This window comes from Penicillium alfredii (assembly GCF_028826965.1).
Source record: "Penicillium alfredii strain IBT 34128 chromosome Unknown utg000007l_segment0_segment0, whole genome shotgun sequence".
Classification (NCBI taxonomy): Eukaryota; Fungi; Ascomycota; class Eurotiomycetes; order Eurotiales; family Aspergillaceae; genus Penicillium; species Penicillium alfredii.
The window spans coordinates 1,982,379-2,003,017 of NW_026622704.1; the positions used below are offsets into that span (position 1 = coordinate 1,982,379).

Here is a 20,639-nt window from a genome sequence, read left to right on the forward strand (position 1 = left end):
CCCTTAGTATTCTATATGTGAACTCATACTAACAGTCTACCAGATGATGAAAGCCTAGCGTGTATTATTCGAGACCATCACCTCTCCCTGATACGTGCGGCTCTCTTTCTTTGGAGAGCCCAAGGGCCGCACGACTCGGGAGGGCGGGAATGTGAGAAAGGCGTTCGGCACACCCAACCTTGTTTTTTTTTGCGGACGCGATGAAGGCATCTCTGATTCTTTTCTTTTAAGACTTGGTGGTGTTGTCCACAGGCTTGAAGAAGCCGTGGACTTGATATTTTCTTTCGACATTGGGAGAAGAGACCTGGGAAAAGCGGGCTCTCAGTTCTTCAGTACTTGTTGATTGAGGATTGCTTTGATGACAGATGTCTCTGCTTCTTTGCTGTTGAATTGATTTTACATAGTGCTCTTGAAGCTATATATCCGCATAACTCCCATGCAGTACATCAAAATGAACTTTTTTTTCCAAATCAATCTATGTCACAAACTTCCCTTGACATGAATGCATTCTATAAAAATTGCAACCCGCAATTCCATCCATCCATCCATAAGACACCCCGGAACAAAACAATAAACACTTTTGATTATTCGAAAATCATCTTGTGCAACACCTCCTTCTCCCCACTGTTCTCCACCAGATTCCTAAACACGCCGCCCTCAATCCCCATCAACTCCCTCGGCGTCCCGAACTCCGCAGCCCGGCCAGCATCCATAACAAGGATACGATCAAAGTCCGCAATAGTGCTAAGCCGGTGCGCAATAACCAGCAGGGTGCTAGCATTGCGGCCGAACTCAGCGCGGATGGACTGCTGGATTAGAGCATCCGTCTCCATGTCGACGGCGGAGGTGGCCTCGTCCAAGATCATCATCTTGGGCCGCGAGACGATGGCGCGGGCCAGACACAGCAGCTGGCGCTGGCCCTGCGAGAGGTTGAGCCCGCCCTCGGAGATGGGCGCGGCCAGGGACGTGAAGGCATTGGTGTTTGCTTTGGCCGTTGCGGTGTCGGGCGTCGTGGCGCCTGTGCCGCCGGGGATGCGCGGCGTGGCCGCTTGCGAAGTGAGGGTTTCGGAGTCGTTGTCGTTGGTTGTATCTTGGATTAGGTGCACGCGTGCGAGCGCATCGTAGAGCTCGGTGTCGCTGTATTGGTTGAACGAGTCTAGGTTCGAGCGCACCGTTCCGGAGAAGAGGACGGGGTCTTGCGGGATAATCGCGAGTCGGCTGCGCAGGTCATGGAGTTTTATTTTGGATACGTCTACCCCGTCGATCAGGATCTGGCCCTCCCGGGCCTCGAGGAACCGAAATAGGGCCAGAGTCAGCGACGATTTACCGGCGCCTGTACGGCCCACCACGCCGACTCGCTGGTTCTTCTCGACTGCGAAGCTGAGGCCGTTCAGCACGGGGGGAAGGTCGGGAGCGTAGCCAACCACCAGGTCCTGGACTTCCAAGCGACCCTCTGTAGGCCAGGCAGCTGGGGCTGCAGTGCCGCTCTGACTCTCGGTTTCGATATTCGAGTATTCAAGCACGCGTTCAATGGCGTTCATGTTCAGTTCAATATCCGCGTACTGGCGCAGAGCAATCGCAACCACCGAGTTGTACTGGAGAGCGAAACTAAGAGCAAAACCTGCGAGCGAAGCCGTGATCCCCGGGGCGTAGACGACCAGGGCGGCCGTCAGAGTCGAGAAAACAGCGCCGATGACATTCATGCGGAACCCAAGCCAGCGGTTGAACAACCCCAGATTCCACCAAGCTTCGGCATGTCGGTTGATCTTGTTATAGATGATCCCGATGTAGGTGTCGCTCTTGCTGAACGCGCGGATCGTGACCAAGCCAGTGAGACCCGAGCCAATCTGCTCGAAGACGGGGCTTTTGGCCGTGCTTTCGAGCCGTTTGATCTCACGGGCACCCGCCAAATACCATGTAGACAGCTTTGTGCATATCGCGAGCACTACGACTGCAATGGCAATAACCACTGGAGAGACCATGATGCCAGCAACCATGATTCCAAGAAGCTCGAGGACTTTGGAAGCAAAGAACCCAATGTCATACCCAATCCGGCCATCAGTCGTGTGGAAATCGGCCGTGAACCGGTTAAGAATTCGCCCCAATGGGACGGTGTCAAGCCATCGGAGTGGAGCGCGGAGGACGGCATACATCAAATTTTTGAACAGGTTCCTCGATGCCCGCACTGCTGCAGACAGAATTAAATAGTAACGCACTGTTCCAATAATACATGCCGCGACTGAGATACCGACGTAGATTCCAATGTACATGAAGAGCTTGTTGTCTTCTGGGGGCGCCATAGATCGCTTCATCGGATGCTGTAGCAGCGCCTGGTACTGTTCGGTATGCGGCTGAGTGCTGGCCCCAGAGCTGGTCCAGATATTGATCCACCAAGCCTGTTGGAAAGCGAAAGTTAGTATGGCGAAATTAAATTGCAAGATGAATGTTTTGCACTTACACGTCCAACCATAAGACTTGAATATGTAAGGTAGACCAGGATCCCAACCAACCAAAAGGTCCAATGGCCGCCTTTTGACAAGTAAGCCGTGTAGACTGAGAGCTGAATAGAGCCCTTCTCTCGCTTTTCCTCCTCGACGAACTTTTTGGGCGCCGACCCAGCATTTTCCGTGTTTTCATTTTCATTCGGACTCGTGTTGGGCCGCTGGTGCGATGTATTCGAGATGACCTTTTGGAGGGTACTCTCTCCGTCGTTCAAAATTTTGCTCTCTCCATCAGCTGAAGCTTGACCCGTCTCCTCGGTGGCATGTTCCTCTTGAAGAATATCTTCCAGATGGTTCGCCTTCATGAGCTCGTCTATGGTGCCCGCATACTTGACACAACCATTCCCCAGAAGCACGGAGTAGTCTGTACGCGGAAGACAGAGTCCGACATGATGGGTGACCAGGACACGGGTTCGGTTCTGTCCAAGGTCTCCAGTCAGGGCATGTTCGTAGACATGACGTCCTGTGTGAGCATCCAGGGCGCTAAATATGTCATCCATGACAAGGATGCCGGCCCTCGAGTACAAGGCACGCGCAAAGGATATACGCCATCGCTGGCCACCACTCAGATTGACTCCATTGGCGCCGATGTCAGTCAGCTCGCCATCGGGCAGCATTTCAAGATCCTTTTCCAATGCACAAGCAAAGAGGACCTTCTTATACCGCTCCGCGTTGTAGGGCAGTCCGAACAGGATGTTATCCTTGATAGCAGCATTCTCAATCCAAGGGATCTGGGCAACATAGGCAATGGCCGAGTCAATGGTCCAGTTGGCGCTGGTGGCCAGATGATCATAGCGATCACTAATGGGAGGTGGAACAGGCACCTTGACAGTCCCACTCAACACTTCGCATTCACCAAGGACAGACGCCAGAAGCAGGCTTTTGCCCGAACCTGTTCGGCCAGATATCACACTGAGGCCCTTGGGAGGAAAGCTCAGGTTCAGATCCTGTAGGATAAAAGTGTCTTCATCGACCTCGACATATTCCGACCGGTTCACTGGCCAAGTCACAGAGGCGTTCTCGAACGCAATATGATCCGCAGGGAGGGTGTTGGCAACCTTATCCGGCGACGCCAAGTACTCGTCAATGCGCTCTGCGCTGACCTTAGCCTCCAAAGCAAATGAGAAAAGTTCCGGCAAGATAGCGAGAGACATTTCCAGCGAGCCAAAGACCGCCATAGCTGTGAAGGCCACCGAGGCAGACAAGCCGCCATGGATCAAGGCATAAACCGTCAATGCCACTGCAGACAGACCAACAGGGCCAAGGATCCAAATGGAGATCAGACAGATATCATAAAGGAATAAGACCCACAGGGCACCAAGTTCGGTCTCCCGTACCCCGGAAATGCGGTCCTGCCACTGTTGTTCCAGCGCAGAGAATTTGACCTGCCGAATACCCTGGAGCACCTCGGTGATGATGGCCATCTTCTGGTCTCGGAATTTCATAAGTCGGCCTTGGGACTTGACGAACTTGCCCGCTACATAGTAATTCAACGGCGTCACGAGAACAGACACTGCCATGCCGGCGAGGGCACTGCGCCATCCGAGAACATTGACCAGAAAGCCGCAGCCGATCACGACCCTGGCACCTGCCATGGGGAAAAGATTGAAATTCGCTGCGAGGTCTGCAATTCGTCGCGCATCCACCGCAGCCAGGTTAATCGTGCTCTGGCGACTCTGTTTCAAAGCCTCCTCCTCGTCGTCCTCAGGCTTGTTGTCGCCTTGATCCTCCAAGAGCGCTTTTGCTGCAGAATCGGGACTACTGGGGTCCTTGGCCTTTTTGACATATTTCGCGTCCTTACGGCGCATGGATTTCGCGAAGATCACAGCCGATAGCTCCGCATAGACGGGAATCCCGAGTTTCGAATACATTCCCCAGAAAAGCCAGCTCTCGATGTTAGAAGCAAGCAACATTATGCCTCCCAAGCCTGCCACCCAAACCCAAGTCTGCAGTGCATTCCAGGAATCGGTCCCACGGGCCTCCAAGGAACTCAAAATCTTGAGCAAGGCTACCTGCGGGCCGAAGCCCAAAACGCAGACAATCAGCGTCAGAGTGGCCTGGAAAATAAAGGATTCGCGATGGGCGACGAAGATTGCTGTCCACAGCTTTCGAGAGCCTCTGACCCGTTCGAACTTCTCGCGGAGACGATCCGTGCGTTTGGAAGCCTCGAGGCTAGGAATATCATCAAGTTCGACTGTCTGTTTTTTGACTACGTAGTTCAGTAGGTCATTGGCCCAACTGAATGTGAGACGGCCAAGGATGGAAACTGTCCACTGGCTATCAACGACCTTGCCATCGTGATATACATGGGGTCGGCGCGGCAGGAGCACGCAACACAGTCCGCGTAGCAGTGCACTGACAACCTGCGAAATGGTCAAGCCAACCCAGGTCTGGTTTTGGACAAGAGTGCTTTGCGAATTCCATGCCGCCTGTACTTGAATAAAAGGAAGCGTGATCGCAATGGCGCTACCCCAGAATGCAAAATGGCCCAGCACGAAGCGGGTCGTTGGTCGTGGTTCAGCAAAGAACGCGACGGCCTGAAGCGAGAGTAGACTCTATAAAATAGCCCCGTCGATCATCAGCTAATTTTTTTTCTTTTTCTCTTTTAAGATGTAAAGAAAGGGAGCCTTTTCTACATACCCAGACGCCGAATTGCAGCCATATTAAACCAGTGTCATTAGCACCGTGGTGGATGATTGTGACAACAGCCAAGGCAAGCGTCAATAACAGTCCAGCGATAGATAACACCGCGATAGCGACCCTTTGCCATTTGTCCGAAAAGGCGCGAAGAGATCCCTCGGTCGCCTCGCCGTCCTCGTCGCGATAAACCGTCTTGGCTAAAAACGGCTCATCTTCCGGTGGTGCTTTGCGCGCGACTCGACCGACGATGCTTTTGGCAGCAGGTATGCTACTTATCGCGGCTAGTAACAGGGCCAGCGAGCCTGTTGCTAAGGGTGCAACCTGCCAGTGAGGTCCCATAGCTTGTCGCTTCACCCTGAGGGATGTCAAGAGGGTGAGGAATGGAGAAGGAAAAGAAAAAGGTGTGAAGAATAATAATGATCACGTCTTATTGTAGGCATCAGTCATAGCGGATCCTTTTTCCCTAGTTACTAAGAGCATCACTCAAAAGAGATAGAAAAGACCATTACCAGTCAGCGAATAGGTACCTCTCTAGCGCTGGGAGGGTAGCATCCACTTGAGCGGGGAAGCTTCTTGCTGGAATCAGTGACTCAGATGCCTCGTATCTCGCATCGCGTAGTGTGCATAATTAGGTAGATCTCACACCCCTCCGAATGACTCACCTCTCCGGCGGCGAATGTCGCAACAGAGACCCCATGGAAAAGCGGGCAAGGCTGTAGGATAAACGGTGGAGAGCTCCTGTAGGACGCCGATCTGAATGGTGGATCCAAGAGATAGATCGACGTGAACGCTTGAATCACCCAACTGAAAAGGAAGAAAGTGCGATTCCCGTGAGTCATGCGGGTTCCTTCTAACGCAGGACCGGCCTCCACCCTCGTCGAGGCACAAAGTCTCGAACGCCCTCATCGTTCAAAACATCTACGCCCCGGCGTCCCGTCACTATGCTCCGCTCCGATTCGGGTCCGAGAACGTGGAACGGTTTGAACCCGAGTAGTCCCTGATCGCCGTCGGATGTTCGTGTCCACCGCTTCTTCGACCTCTGACCGTCATTTCTTGCGTCACTCGACATCTCGAATCCCGAGTTTAGCCGGTCCAGGCTGAGATACCATCGTCGCTGATGGATGGAGCCGATTGTATTCGAGGAACCTGGGTAAGCATTGTTCTTTTGGATTTGCTGGTCAATGTCGTCCGAATGAGTACCTTGCTCAGACTCGGATTTCAGTCCTGCAGTCGACTTGTCGACTTCTGTTGGATTTAAAGACGGCCGCAGAGCTGGTTGATCAGACAATGATGGTGATTCCGAGTCCGATGTGGACGGTGTCTGTGTTGCCGTCTGTTGTGGTCGCAGACGCCTACGCCGTTTGGGACCATCCCGCAGAGGCTTCGCAAAATCCATAGATTTATCCATGCGAAGAACAAGCGTATAATTCTGGGGCAGACGCGTCCCATGCAATCGGAGTCGGATTTTGCGCTTAAACGGAGGATCAGTGGAGCTCAAACGGCATCTAGCCCGAAAAGACTTGGTTATATACGCACATTTCGAAAGGCTTCCCGGAGTCTCGCACTGTCCGAGATTTGTTCAATCGGTGAAGCAGGCTCATCAGATACCTCTGACCGAGAATCGTCGGTCTCCGGCAGAGACTGGTCAAGCTCATACGGCAAAATCTCATATTCTCCCGTATCCCAGATAATCATGCTTCCCGTTTTGGAAGAAGCCGTCTCAATGAGATGGTTCTGGTAGTTGGCGTAAACATTTGACACAAAAGAATGTCCCGACACTCTGCTTACCCATAAACAGTGAACCCGAGTCTCGGTAGCATTGCGGTTGAGCTTGTGACTATTCGGGTCCCCTGGAAGCCCATACATGACCGACCAGCTCACAGAGCTGGACTCGGAGAACTGCAACCGGAGATCGTAGTGAGGGCCGGCCAGGGGGTGGTCATGCTGATGGATGACGAAATGACGTCCCTCGGGATGTTCATTGCGCCGATATAGTTCCACCCATTGCTCGATGGGGATTCGAGGCGTTGGCTGTGGATATGAATGGAAGCGCATGTACTGGCGGAGTTTTGTGGAGACGATGCTCAGATGGTCGGTAACTTCAACCTGGCCAGCTTCGATGGCGGCAAGACTCGGTGTGTTCTCCAGGTTTATTGCTCCTGATGGCAACGCTCGATTGGGCTCTCTATTTCCATTGAATGTGGATTTTCGTCGTGGAGGAGAGACTGGTGCAATTAAGCTGGAAAGAATGGATGTGGACTGTTTGGTTCTCGTTTCATCAAGCTCCTCGTTGCTCTCGGGGTTCCGGGTGCGCTTCATCCTCTGCAATGAACACCGCCACGGACCTTCGCAATCAAGAAGTCGTGAAAGAGCCAACGTTGAATCCAGGCGATCCCAATGACCCATGGATGTCGATCCACTGGCATCCATGCGCTGGTGCTTAGTCATCTGTCTTTGTGGATGAATTGATTTACAGACCGGATGGTTGCGATAGCATGGAAATCAGCTGGAGTAAAAGAGGACGATGTATTGCATGTGGTTTGCTCAAGGATACTAAATTGATAGTGTGGCTGCCGCCGGTTCTACTTCCCGTTCTATAGCATTTCCGATCCCACAAGGACATCCACATCGCACCAACCTAGGGCGTTTTAGGAATAGCCTGCACGCTCTGTGGGTTATGAAAGACGTCTTTCGGATCAACATCTGTTTTGATCCTTTGGAGTCTGGCGAGGTTAGGACCCCAGTAGGCCTTTTGTGCATTAGCCAGGTCCGGGTCCACATACCCCGGATAGGAATGTAAGTCGGCCCCAGGACGAGCAGCAGAAAGAACGCCGTGCAAATCATTGAGGAATCTTTTGGTGGTCGATGACACCGGTTCGGAGAAGCTGATTGCATACGACTGCATCCACATGATGGCTTCCCTGTGGGCATACGCTGTGGCATTGACTGGGACATCGTTTGTTGCTCCACCTTCTAGGTCGAAGATCACGAACCATGCCAGGGTGCCTTTGGGCGTGGTATCCAGGTACTGGAACATGACCTCTAGGCCAGCATCAGGTATCAGAGACTGGGGCGTGAACGACATGGACTTGGCATAGAACGAGGTCGAAACACTACCCGCAATTCGCAGCATCAGATCCTCTGCCTGGCTACTTAGCATACCGAGCCAGTTTGTCAGATATGCCACAGTGCCGGAATTGCTGAGTGGGAATTTCTTTTCTAGTTGGAATGTGTTGAACTCGACTCGGGAGCCGAAGAAAGTGCCAGAGATGATGACGCCTCCTTCAAAGATCACGAGTTCACTCGCGAATTTGCGAGTGAGGTTTTCTTGGGTAATCAGTCTCTGCCAGTCCTTGAAAATTTGTGCCCTGCTGGCAGCAGTGCCAATGCTGAAGCTGTATGAATACTGAAAGGCCTCTTGCGGCGCAGGGTGAGTGTGAACCTTGAATTCGGTTACGACGCCAAAGCTGGCTGCTGCACCCTTCACGGCAAAGAAGATGTCTTGATTCTGCATGTCCGAGGCTCTCACAATGCTGGAATTGGCCAAGACCACCTCCACCTCCTGGATATGGTCGAGTGCTGTGCCCCAATTCCGGGACATAGGGCCGAGACCACCAATCGTGAAATGACCTCCCGAGCCGACTTAAGGACAGGAGCCATGCGCCATTGCTCTCCCACCTGCTTGATAAAGCCGCTGATGAACATCTCCCAAGAGCGTCCCGGCCCCGATTGTGGCAATGTGGGATGTGTTATCGATGGAGAACTGCTGGAAGTGTTTCAAGTCGACGACTATCGCGCTATCTGCTCCTCCAAGACCTGACAGCGGGGATTTCATCAGACATAAGACAAGATAAGACCAAAAGTATTACGTACCATAGTTCCCATAACTGTGGCCACCACTGTATGCCTGCACCTTGTACCCATTGGCATCAGCGCATCGCACAATCTTGGACACCTGGTCGGCTGTCTTGGGAGAGGTTATGACAGCAGGTGCCACGGGAAGATTGAGGTTGTACAGGGGCAGGTTGCGCAATGGGAAGAAAGGCTCTCCGGGAAAAGCAACCAAATTAGTGTTGTTCCCGACAGCTGCCAGAAAGCAGTCGTGCCCGGGGATGCTGTGTGCGTGGCCCATGGTGGGAGAGCAGCCCCGAGTGTCAAGGGGGAAAACTCAACGAAGGGAATTAAATTGAGCAAATGAAGCTTGGGGATTCAACTCAGGTCAATGAGAACGGAGAGAATGGTTGTGGTAGTTAGCAAAAGAGAGAAAGACAGAGAGGGCACCTCCCTGTCTTGGAATTCAGAGCAGCCTTGCATCTCAGGCCCGTCAACTCTGATTTCTATCAAGACCAAAGATGATGCCTTGAACATTCTAGTCTACTGGATGATCGCACTTTGCCATGGAAAACAATCTCATAGTTCCTCGGGTTCCATTGGCTCGACCGCGTTATACAAATGGGGTAACGCCTGGCGTGCAGAGACGCATGGCAGCCACGAGTCTCACAACGATATGAGCAATGGCATCGCCAGGAGACGATCACAGGTGCTATTTATCAAAGGATGCGGCCCGAAGCCCCAACAACAAGATGTTCGGGGACCACGGTGGTCCCCGAACCCGGCAATCTCTATCCATATCCCTAGAGCACGCGAGAATGTGCCAACTTTTTCGTTTTATTGCTAATTTGCTGGGGTTTCACAATTACTTCCTCAATCACCTCAATTCTCCTACGCCAAAGACCGGTGAACGGTCCGCTTCGACGCGATTCAATAAACTCCCGCCATGTGGCGTGGATGACATCAGAGGGGAAAAAGGATTTCGGGACTGAAACTCTCAAGAACAAATTGGACCAACTTCACCTCAACGCGTGTAGTCGAGCTGCAGCATGTTCACTCCAATTCACACGTCGCTGGGCGCTCTCCTTCTCTTCCAAGGCTCGTCCGGCCTCCTTCTCCACAACGGCGCCGTCTTCGGCATCTCGTCCCTCCTGTCGGGCAGTGTCTTCGGTCCAAGTCGTGACAATGTGCCAATTGTTGCAGGCTTGGTGTCCAGCGTGGCTCCGGTGTATCTCCTGGCACCGTCGCTGATCCCGAGTTATCCGGCGTCTCTGCATTCCTGGGCCTCCGTGGCTTCAACGTTCGGAGTCGGGTGCCTCTTAGGCTGGGGAACAAAGGTGAGGAAGATTGGTTTTCGGCGAGAATGAAAACAAGCTGATCGGATGGCCAATTTTTAGAATGGTCGCGGCTGTACCTCGGGACACATGCTGTGTGGTCTTTCGCGGCTCTCGGCGCGCTCGTTGATCTCAACCGCGGTTTTCTTCACAACCGCCTTGCTCACCGCAAATTTTGCGGCAGGAGGATCCAATATCTCCTCGTGTGGTGCGATACCATGCTATACGCCGGTATATCCGTCTTCATCGGAGTTGGTTTTCATGGTCACCGCAACAGTAATCTCAAGCATCACCAACATGCTGATCATCCCTCGAGTCCTCCGTCCATCAGTGGAAGCAAGAACTGTGTTCTCCTTTCTGGCAGGACTGGAGTTTGGTATGGGTCTTCTGATTTCGGGAATGGCCGACCCGGCCAAGGTTCTCCGCTTCTTCGCCTTTCTGACCGACCCGTCTCGGTTTGACCCGTCATTGGCGCTGATCATTGTGTTCGGGATTGGACCATCCTTAATCACGTTTTTGACTAAGAAGCCTGGCCAATTCGTGGAAAAGGGGAAGCCGGGTGCAAAACCTACCCTGGCCGAGGGATGGAGACTCCCTACAGCTACCGTAGCGGATATTGACTGGCGCTTCATGGCCGGGGCCGTGGCATTTGGTCTGGCCTGGGGTTTGAGAGGAGTGTGCCCCGGCCCAGCTATTTTGCGAACAGTCCTCGAGCCAGCGTGGGGGCTTGTGACGATGGGCGGGTACATGCTGGGAAATCTGTTTTAATGGTTCAGTGCAGCGGCGTATGGCCGAATTGACAGCGTCCTTGTCACGAGACATCATTCAAAAGCTGCTCTCAAGAGGCAATCAGCACATGCACAAGACCAGAAGTAACGTATGACCGCGTGGTTTAGAAATATATATGGGACGGTTGTTCAAATAAAGATGCATTGGGTATATAGCATGCTCAAAGATAAAAAGAAGAAGACCGCAAGAGTAATAGAGTGCAAATGAATGGTGAGGGCTTACAACTCGGTCTTTTTGTTCAAGCGAATGGCCTCTTCCTCCGTGTCCTCGTCCTCGCGTTTCTGAGCGAGATCGGAGTGGCCAAAATAACCCTCCAGCTCCATCCATTCAGCGGCAAAAGCCGTGATGAGCATGCTCCAGTCCTCGACAGTATCCAGGTCCAGATGCTCGCCATCATCCTCAATGACATGCCAAACTTCGGGGAAGCCTTTGAACGGCGCGAAATCAATGAGGTGAAGAATTTCCACACCCCGCGCGAGGAATGGGAGATGATCATCCTGGATCCCACCCATGGGTTTGAGCTCATGTTCATTTTTGGAGGTATCAACCAGCCACGGCTCGGTCGACGAGGATTTGAATTGCTTCAGTGACCGGAAGCGCCGCTCCAAGGATCCTAGGTTTCGATAAGCCCAATGGGTAGTCTCGTAATACGACTGGATGACCGGCGTTTTGGCACCAAGCAGGTCGAGCAGAACGAACAAGGAGATCGACGAGAGCGGAGTCTTGAACGAGGACATTGCTGGATTTGCCTCGTTGTCCCACGCTGCAGCCAGAGATCGAGACCCATAGAGGGAGTCCTCATCGGTCCATGTCTCAAAGGCTTCCTCACCATCCAGGAAGACCACTTGAATTCCTCGATGCTCCTCTAGTGATGTATCCACACCTTGCTTCTTCATGGCAGCCCATTTCTTCTCAAGAGCATCATCAATGCTACGCATGGCATGCATTAGCATAGCACAAGGTGCCGCGCTATCAATTGCCCCAATTAATCCCTCCGGTTCTAATTTGCTGTCGTAATGCGCGACCAAGGTCAACCGACTCACATCACCCACATGAGCCCAAGGGGGATCACGCGAGGCAATGAAGTTGACAAATGGAACCTCCTTCCACTTCGATACCGGGGTTGTTGCAGTGGAATTCTGAAACTGGATCTTCCATTTTGGCAATGTAGTGCGAAAGAAGTCGGCGAAATGGTTGAGCACAGCAGTCGACCCGGGGGTGCCAGGAACACGAGGCCTGAGGATGGGGGACAAGAGAGCACCTTTGTGGATATCGAAGTCCTTGTTCGGCCGTGGCAGCGCTTTCAGGGTATCGTCGGAGATGCTCTCGTATGCTTCCCCTAGGAGCATCAGTAGGGCAAGCCATAACAGCCAGAGATGGCCCCAAAGACCACGGTTAGCCAGAGACATGGCGTTGCAATATAGCTGTGCTATATTCTCATCCCATCGACGCCTTCAGATGAACAGATTGGGATCAGGAATGATGCAGAGAAACACAAGGGTGTTCAAAGGAAGCAAACAAAGCGGCAGCCAAGGCGGTGACGTTTGGTTTGGGCTCGCATTGCGCTTGGCATCGCAAACCTCCGTTTCTTTACAACCCAACGCAAGATGCGACCACAGATTCTCCTCCACCCTCAGTTGAGGACAGCATTGCCTCAATGTGCCCAAAGAGGCTTGCGCAACCAAATATGGGCCCGGTTCAAGTCACAAGTGCCCATGCCATCCAAGAAGCATGACTTTGTCGGATCTTTGCCCAAAGGCACGGTCACACGGGTGCCAGAAACGCCGTCGGAAACATCGCGACCAGATCCCCCACAACCGGAATCACCCCCAAAGACCGTTATGCGAAAAGGTATAAAGAACAGCACCCTGGAATATGAAGGACATACATGCTGAAATAGGGCTACAGGTCCCCCGGAACGGATCTTGGTCTACTATGGAGGAACCGGCCGAGCCATTTATCTTGGAATGTTGCGGGTTTCTACTTTCATTCTCTTCGGCACAGCCTGTCTTATCATTGCTCCGGCTTGCTATTCAGCAGACTATCCGTGGTATACTCTGCCAGCTAGTAAGCATTGCTCCATTCTAAACGGCACATGCGCCCGAGGAATAATACTGATGGTGGTTTAGTTGTCGCGGGTGGTGCCCTGCCAATGGTCTTTGTTGCATATACCGCTGCACCATATGTGAATTTTGTTCATCTGGCACTTCCTGCCTTTGCTCGGAAAACTCGAGAGACGGCTATCTATTATGCAAAAGACCTGCCCCCGACGGCTGTCTTGTACATCACAACCACACGGTTTAATACCATTCCTCGTCAGACCGCTGTGCGAATGGGGGACATTCTTCCTGGGAGACAGAAGTACCGTCCGATCAGCTTCTCGAATTTAAACCCTGCACCCCGACCATGGTACCGCGGCAAAGCCCCTGCTCATTTTTTCACCTCCTCACATAGCCGTCCGGGGAGGCAGTCGACGGCCTTTTACCCTGAGCTTTGGCAGCATATCTACCCCCAGATACAAAGAAATGGGCTTCGCCGCTCTTATTGAGTGTGTGTCTGTCACTTCTGATTCTATGTGTACAGATCAGCTCACTGTATGACTATACGATTGTATTTCTACTATCACTTCTGGAATACACCTACACTATTAATCCTTCTATTGTTCTATCTTCTCTATCTGAAAATCCTAGATGAACACGCTACACCTTACATTGATATACGCGAAGCTATGATTGCGAATCCTAACTGAAGCAATTATGCGAGCCGTACTTGGTTCTATTGATTATGCTCTCTTTCGCTTGACTTAATCTTCCAAATTCGTCTAATAGCGTACTCTATTCAACCTTGATTCCGTTGGGTATACGCTAGGCTACTATTTTGATCCCTGAAGTGAATATCTCCCTCGAGTGAATATTCTCACCACACCTTGGTTTTAAATATTCACTTCCTCTTCTGCTTCCACTACTCCCCTACTTGTCTACTTCTTCTTTGACCCCGTCTGGTTTTCTTACCCTCCCACATCTTTGAACCTCTCTGAGCTTTGCATTCATCGAGCTACCTATCACGAGCCACCTCTTGCTCTTTTCTTTCTGTCCTACAATACTGTCACCTTCCGGGTAAGTGCTTGAATCACTATCCACACAGTTCATTTTTTAAGACTATTAAGACTCAATCCTTGGATGGAATTATCTCAACAGACCCGTGACCATGTCGTCTCCTGCCGACAAGAAGAACGACTTCCTGGGCCTCACCCAGAAGGATGCCAAGCTCCTTCTGCTCGGCATCGCGTGCACCTCTGAGAGCGACAAGGTACGAAGCTCTAAGCAAGCGAGCTCTGCTTCAATTCTCGCCCGCTTTCCTCCCACTATATCTCTCACAATACTAATACCCAAAATGATTTATAGGTGGACTTCGCCAAGCTTGCCCACAAAATGGGATACACTGCGAATTCGGCCCGTGTCCTCCACGGCAACGCGCGGCGAAAGCTGCAGCGGCTGCACGGCGGTGATGAGACTGAGGACAGGAAGGAGATCGACACATCTGCCAAGGCCACCGTGACCCCCAAGAAGTCCCAGAGTGGAACGTCAACCGAGTCCAAGAAGGATGCTCCTGCCACCGAGTGATTGCCCTTTTCCTATGCACCTTGTGTATTCAGGACGCGGAGTATCGGATTGAGAGGTCGGAGTGAGGAACTTGCATCTTTGATTCCTGGAGAAAAAGGACATGGACTTTGTTTTCAAGGAGAATACTTGCTAGGCCATGGCCAGAAAGCACAGTCAATGGCATACAACCTTTTCTAGCTAAATCAACGCACATCAGTAGAATGATTCAAGGTAATGAAGGAACTTCTCGTAAGAAAGACAAGCAAATTTTAGGCATTCCAACAGTCGTAGGTATTAAGAATAAGATCTTTCTACCTCTAGATATTTCACTTATCTTCTTTCATACCTCTTGCCTTGAACAGACTTATTTTCTCTGAAGTTACTGCTCATATTCTATCTCTTTGCTTTCTGGTACTCAATGCTCTCAAGGTCACTCTATTCCTTTCTGTCTTTCTCCTGATTTACTTCTTACCCTCTACCTCTCTATCTCTTCTTTATCTCCGTCAGCACTTGTGCCTAGCAGATACTTGCTTCATCCACACCACTGCTTGTGAACTTTGTGTCACAAATTCACTACTTTCGAGTTAAGTTTATTTACTTTTTCTCTCTGTCCCTCTACCAACGTCTCTCTTCTTTACACTCTTCTTGTCCTCGAACAAAGAATCCACACAATATCTTATCCAAAGAAACCAAAACTGACTCTTCTGCTCGTACTATCATCACCACAGAACCACCAAAATGTCTTCCCCTACGACCCCGACCAATCCTACCACCCCATCAAAGAAGACCAAGAACGAAAACCTGCTGGGGATCTCCGAGACCGAGACCAAGCTCTTGCTTTTGGGAATGGTCTGCACCTCCGACGCTGGCAAGGTACGTAAAAACCCCTCCCAAGCTATCTATCCCCTCGTCACTTCTACGTTACTATCTCCATTTTGGTTGTGTTTGTGGCTTTTAATACTTACTAACCGCTGAATTCAATCATGTAGCCCGACTTCGCCGAGATCGCACCCAAGGTGGGCTGCACCCTTGGCTCGGCCCGGACCCTGCACGGCGTTGCTCGCCGTAAGCTGGAGCGTCTGCATGGTAGTCAAAAGGTTACTGGTGCCAACGACGGGAAGGTGACCAAGCCTACTCCATCCCCCAAGACTCCCCGGGGCTGCAAGGCCACTGGGTCCAAGAAAAAGGCTGCTAGCAAGGTTACGGGCACTCTTACGGAAACCCTGGAGGCTTCGGCGCCTGCCCATCAAGGCCCCTCTGAGTCTGACACCGGCGATGCTCACGATACTCAAGATGCTGTCTATTCTGCCGATGCTCCCGATGCTGCCGATGCTGCAGCTGGCGCTTACTGATTACCTTTCGCTGTGTGCGCCGTGCACAAACGGCATGAATTCTGGAACTGGAAGAGGATTTCGGTGATGGAATTGTTTCTTTATTTCTTTTTGTTTCTTATCTCCCGCTCCCCTGCCTATGTCGTGTCCGGTGACGAGGGGATTGTTTGCTGTTTTCTGATGGACAAGGCAGGGGAGAAGAAGGGATCGTTCAGCTAGAACTGTGTCTAGACCATAGCCAGAGAGCATGGTCCAAAAAAAAAAAAAAAAAAAAAAAAATTCCAGAGCCATTCGGTCAAATGAAGGCGTCTCCAGTAAAATTGTACAATATTTAGGGGTTTCAATATTCAAGAAGCTCAGTGGTAACTTTCAAGAGTTTTGATAGTGGCAACCATTAAGAATAACATGACCATCAGATCCACTACACGCCTCCCAGAACCGAAATATAAGAATACAAAAGAAACACAAATAGACAGTCAGAGTCGACACAGGTTAAAAAAAAAAAAATGGGGTATGGGGAACATAGAGATTCCGGGAGCCCGTATAAGTAAAAGCAACATGCAACAGAAGATCTGCAACAGAAGACAAGCGAACAAGTTTCCTAAAGAGCCTCAATGGCTTTGCACAGCACCTCCAGGCCCCGGTCAGTAACATCACCGGCGTTAGCATCTTCACCTGCAGTGGGCTCGCGCAGCGCCCAGGCAACATCGCTCCACCAGCCCAGGCCTACATAACCACCACCCTTGCGGCGCTCAAGGCTCTCCTTAAGACGACTGGTGTGCTCCCACTGTTGGGCAGCAACCTCGGCGCGCTCGATGACCTTACTGGGAATCCCACACATGGATGCACAGTGCATACCGAAACTGCCCTCGGCGACACCGGTCTCCAGCTTGTAGAGGAAGGTGACACGGCGCTCGGCGTCGTCGACGTGGATGGCCATGCGTTTGGGTGCAATCTCGGGGTGATTCTCAAACTCAGCAGCAAGGGAGTGGTAGTGTGTTGCAAAGAAGCCCAGGGCTCCAATGTGCGTGGCGATGTGGTGCAGCACGGCTTGAGCGACGGCGACGCCGTCGTAGGAGCTTGTGCCCCGACCAAGCTCGTCGAGGATGACCAGTGAGCGCGGGGTTGCCTCGGACAGAATCTTCTTGGTCTCAGATAACTCGACGAAGAAGGTTGATTGAGCGGCAAAGATGTTGTCGTTGGCGCCCAGCCGGGACATGATACGGTCAACGGGGGTGAGTCGAGCCGACTGGCACGGGAGGTAGCACCCAATTTGAGCCATGATGACGGCGACGCAGGTCTAAGATTATCTTGGTCAGATATGCAATTTACTCAAATACCGGAGAATTTTGGAGAGTGACTATACCATTCGCAGGACAGTGGACTTGCCGGCAGCATTAGCTCCCGTCAGCAAGTCAATGCTGGCCTGGTTCCCACCAAGCTGCACATCATTGGGAATGAAGTCTCCAACAGAAGAAAGCAGACAGGGGTGCCGCAGCTCCTCAAATTCCAGCACGCTTCGCTCGTCGTCCACAAAGACAGGCCGGCAGCTAGGTTGGCCGAGTGCCGACGAAGCCTTGGCCAGACTGATCAGGCAGTCTAGCTGAGAAACAACTCTCACGGCGGCCAGCCATGTGCCATAGTGCTCGTCAAACCGGGCATGGAACCGACCAGCAACTTCCTTGACAATCTGGCTGTGAGTCTCCTGGGCCTCCTGCAACTTGCGGATAAGGCTCCGGAGCTCGGGGAAGTAATACCGCTTCACCTGCTTGGTGGCAGACATCTGGTCCCAGTTCTTGGGGATGTTCTTTACCTTGATGGGCACTTCGAGTTGGTAGATTTCCTTGCCGTTGTCCCGGTAGCAGATGGCAGTCGATCCGAGGTCACGGCGTGCCTTTTTCAGTAGGTTATCAAGATCCCGGTGAATCTGCTCAATGTTTTCCTGAGAGCTGTCAAAATCTTCCTCGACACCAGGCTCTGGGACCAGGATCCCATTTTCCTTGGCCTTGGATCGATCGAACGCGGTCTTCCAGTATCCCAGCAGGGAAGCCAAATCAGGCATTGCGCTGATTAGTTGCCCGATGAGCCCGTCACCCGAGCCACTATCCTTGAGGAGACCCATTGTGTAGTTAATCTGCTCGAAGCCCTCTAAGACCCGCACAAAGTCCTGGGCCTTGCAATTCCCAGCATGAACACGCGAAATCAGCCTCTCAAGGTCAGGCATTTTAGTCAACTGCGAGGAGAACTGGTCTCGGACACTCGGGTCGGCATTCAGGGCATCAACAGCATCCAGTCTTGCATTGATCTTCTTGGCATCCATCAATGGATGACAGACCCACTGCTTGAACATACGCTTGCCAAATGGGGTGATGCAGCGATTGAGCAGCTGGAACAAGGTTCCGTCCGAGCCGCCATCAAAGGAATTCGCAAAGATTTCCATGTTGATGAGGGTCTGGCCATCCAGCACCAGGCTGGACGCCTTCTTGATGGGGTCATACCATGTGAAGTTGCCAATGGTGATCAGATCGCGCTCGATCTTCAGAATGCGCAGGTACTGAACGAGGGCACCGAACGCAGACATCAGCAACTCCTTTTCACGGGCCTGACGCAGGTTCTCGGGCCAAGCCGTGAGATTGTCATCGTCCTGGGAAACAAAGTACTCGCTCACGTCCAGTTCTTTCAGCGTGATATCGGCTTCCCAAAACTCCTTGCCAGGCTTGAGATGGTTCCAGAGAGTGGTAGGGCCTGTGTTGTTTTTCAGAATGCGCATCGCTTTCTGGGAAACGCAAGACTTCTCTAGCAGCAATTCCTGCGGGCGAGTCTGCGCAACAAAAGTCTCGAACTTGGTCATGTCCGCGTCATCCACGAACTCAGACAAAAAGAATTGGCCTGTTGCCGTATCCACAAATGAAATCCCGAAGGCAGGCAGATCATCGATAATCGCCTCTTTGATCGCAACACAATAAACAGACATGTCATCTTGAAGCATCGATCCTTCGACTAGCGTGCCAGACGTGAGGACACAAGACAACTCTCGCTTGATGATTTTGTCCTCTTTCTTGCTCTTAGCATCTCTCTCTCGCATTTCTTTGCCGAGAGCAGACTCGGCCTGGTCAACACGGGCGATCTTGTATCCCTTGGCCACGAACTGGTTGGCCCAGTGGTCCAAGCTCATTTCGGGCACACCGACCATGCGCATGTTGACTCTATCGGTGAGCTTCAGATCGAACAGCTGGTGGCCGATAGTGGCATCGTTCTCGTAGAGTTCGTAGAACTTGCCCTTCTTGAAAAACACCACCGTATCCCAGAATTTTTGCTTGATTTCCCAGTACTGCTTCTCGAACGGCGAGAACCTGGACCAGGCCAGTGGAGGGATATAGATAGTACGAGGATCGTGCTCAGGGTGGCCCACGGGGTTGCCGTCAATATCTTTGATCGTTGCAAGCCACGGGTACCGCTCTTCGGGGTCCTTGAGATGAACCTTCTCCTTTTTGGCGCAAGCAGGCGTCTTGGGCACTGCCGCTCGCTCAGCGCGAGGCTCCGTGTTTTCGGGGTCAAAAGTCCACTTCAACGCAGTGCCAGACGAGGCCTCAGGAAGATCGAGATCCAGGTCTGCATCGGGCGAGGGCGGAGGCGGCAGCGACGAGGATTTGTGCGAAGCCTTTGGTGCAGGCTTCGCTGCGGGCTTCTTTCGCTTTTTGGAAGACGGGGCCTCCTCTTCTGAATCATCTGCAACAACAAAATCGTCCATTTCTGGGGCGAGTCAGTGGCGAAAAGGCCTGGCAGGAAGCAGGGGGGGGGGGGCATACCATCGTCAGAGTATCCGCCATCATCTGCGGCTTCTTGGAACTCGTCTTCGCTGGCGGGCGAGGTCTTTCTTCTCTTGGCTGCGCGGCCGCGCACGCTGTTATTGCGTTTTGGGCGGAAAATGACCTCGTCGTCGTCTTCGCCTTCCGAGTCGGACTCTTTATAGCTAACCTGCTTCTTGGACTGAATGGACAGTTAGCACGGCAAATTGGTTAAAACAATGGCGCGCGTATTGAACGTACTCGGCGAGAGGGAGACATTGCGGAAGCCTCGTTACCAGCCTATCCAACCAAGAGCCATTACTATTAGCACTCGACACCTTGGAAAAAGAATCCAATTCCAATTCCCCAAGCATACCTTCACAGTATCCCCATTTTCCTCTTCATCATCAGGCACAGGCAAATCACTACTCGGCACGGGAGTCAGATCCTGCGCGAAGCTCGAGAAGCTCCGTTTCTGGTCCTTGGGTGTGGGTTTGGCGGCGCTGGCACCACGCTGTTCGGAGGCTCGCTGGGCCGGAGACGACGCAGGTTCACGGATCTGGTTGGATGACGGAGTGGCCGGCGATGATTTCTGGAAGAAGCCAAGAATGGACTTCTGGTTTCGCATATTCTGGGTGCTCGAGGTCGTTCGCTTAAGGGCACCGGAGGGGGGCGTGGCGGTGGGGGACGAGGTGGAGGGTCCCTTGGCCATGGGGGGCAAATAAACAAAAATTGAGATGCAACACGCTATAGAGGCACTCGAACCATTGCTGGGTGTATACGGTGCTTGAAGGAGCGATGGGGGAAGTTGTCGAAGCCAGGG

General features: G+C 52.2%; 9 protein-coding genes across 9 annotated transcripts; 4 read left to right on the forward strand and 5 right to left on the reverse strand.

The window, feature by feature from the left end:
- Positions 1-584: 584 nt before the first annotated feature.
- NUU61_005391 (uncharacterized protein) lies at positions 585-5,480 on the reverse strand (the record flags this gene model as incomplete). The annotated part of the gene is made up of 3 exons (XM_056655973.1): positions 585-2,396; positions 2,459-5,056; positions 5,142-5,480. The coding sequence occupies 3 exons, from the start codon at positions 5,478-5,480 to the stop codon at positions 585-587; spliced, it is 4,749 nt and encodes a 1,582-aa protein (XP_056511586.1).
- Positions 5,481-5,991: 511 nt separating this feature from the next.
- On the reverse strand, positions 5,992-7,460 carry NUU61_005392 (uncharacterized protein; the record flags this gene model as incomplete). The annotated part of the gene is made up of 2 exons (XM_056655974.1): positions 5,992-6,612; positions 6,678-7,460. 2 exons carry the CDS (start codon positions 7,458-7,460, stop codon positions 5,992-5,994), a joined length of 1,404 nt encoding a protein of 467 aa, XP_056511587.1.
- A 319-nt stretch (positions 7,461-7,779) lies between these two features.
- Positions 7,780-9,273, reverse strand: NUU61_005393 (FAD-binding oxidoreductase; the record flags this gene model as incomplete). Its single annotated transcript, XM_056655975.1, has 3 exons — positions 7,780-8,783; positions 8,820-8,957; positions 9,015-9,273. The coding sequence occupies 3 exons, from the start codon at positions 9,271-9,273 to the stop codon at positions 7,780-7,782; spliced, it is 1,401 nt and encodes a 466-aa protein (XP_056511588.1).
- Positions 9,274-10,021: 748 nt separating this feature from the next.
- Positions 10,022-11,074, forward strand: NUU61_005394 (YeeE/YedE family protein; the record flags this gene model as incomplete). The annotated part of the gene is made up of 2 exons (XM_056655976.1): positions 10,022-10,309; positions 10,370-11,074. The coding sequence occupies 2 exons, from the start codon at positions 10,022-10,024 to the stop codon at positions 11,072-11,074; spliced, it is 993 nt and encodes a 330-aa protein (XP_056511589.1).
- A 239-nt stretch (positions 11,075-11,313) lies between these two features.
- On the reverse strand, positions 11,314-12,504 carry NUU61_005395 (glutaminyl-peptide cyclotransferase family protein; the record flags this gene model as incomplete). The annotated part of the gene is made up of 1 exon (XM_056655977.1): positions 11,314-12,504. The coding sequence occupies one exon, from the start codon at positions 12,502-12,504 to the stop codon at positions 11,314-11,316; it is 1,191 nt and encodes a 396-aa protein (XP_056511590.1).
- A 198-nt stretch (positions 12,505-12,702) lies between these two features.
- On the forward strand, positions 12,703-13,643 carry NUU61_005396 (uncharacterized protein; the record flags this gene model as incomplete). The annotated part of the gene is made up of 3 exons (XM_056655978.1): positions 12,703-12,946; positions 13,004-13,162; positions 13,225-13,643. The coding sequence occupies 3 exons, from the start codon at positions 12,703-12,705 to the stop codon at positions 13,641-13,643; spliced, it is 822 nt and encodes a 273-aa protein (XP_056511591.1).
- A 659-nt stretch (positions 13,644-14,302) lies between these two features.
- NUU61_005397 (putative histone h1.3.) lies at positions 14,303-14,718 on the forward strand (the record flags this gene model as incomplete). Its single annotated transcript, XM_056655979.1, has 2 exons — positions 14,303-14,404; positions 14,500-14,718. 2 exons carry the CDS (start codon positions 14,303-14,305, stop codon positions 14,716-14,718), a joined length of 321 nt encoding a protein of 106 aa, XP_056511592.1.
- A 717-nt stretch (positions 14,719-15,435) lies between these two features.
- On the forward strand, positions 15,436-16,049 carry NUU61_005398 (histone h1.3; the record flags this gene model as incomplete). The annotated part of the gene is made up of 2 exons (XM_056655980.1): positions 15,436-15,570; positions 15,687-16,049. The coding sequence occupies 2 exons, from the start codon at positions 15,436-15,438 to the stop codon at positions 16,047-16,049; spliced, it is 498 nt and encodes a 165-aa protein (XP_056511593.1).
- A 580-nt stretch (positions 16,050-16,629) lies between these two features.
- NUU61_005399 (mismatch repair ATPase MSH6) lies at positions 16,630-20,528 on the reverse strand (the record flags this gene model as incomplete). Its single annotated transcript, XM_056655981.1, has 5 exons — positions 16,630-17,328; positions 17,395-19,781; positions 19,838-20,018; positions 20,078-20,116; positions 20,193-20,528. The coding sequence occupies 5 exons, from the start codon at positions 20,526-20,528 to the stop codon at positions 16,630-16,632; spliced, it is 3,642 nt and encodes a 1,213-aa protein (XP_056511594.1).
- Positions 20,529-20,639: the final 111 nt, after the last annotated feature.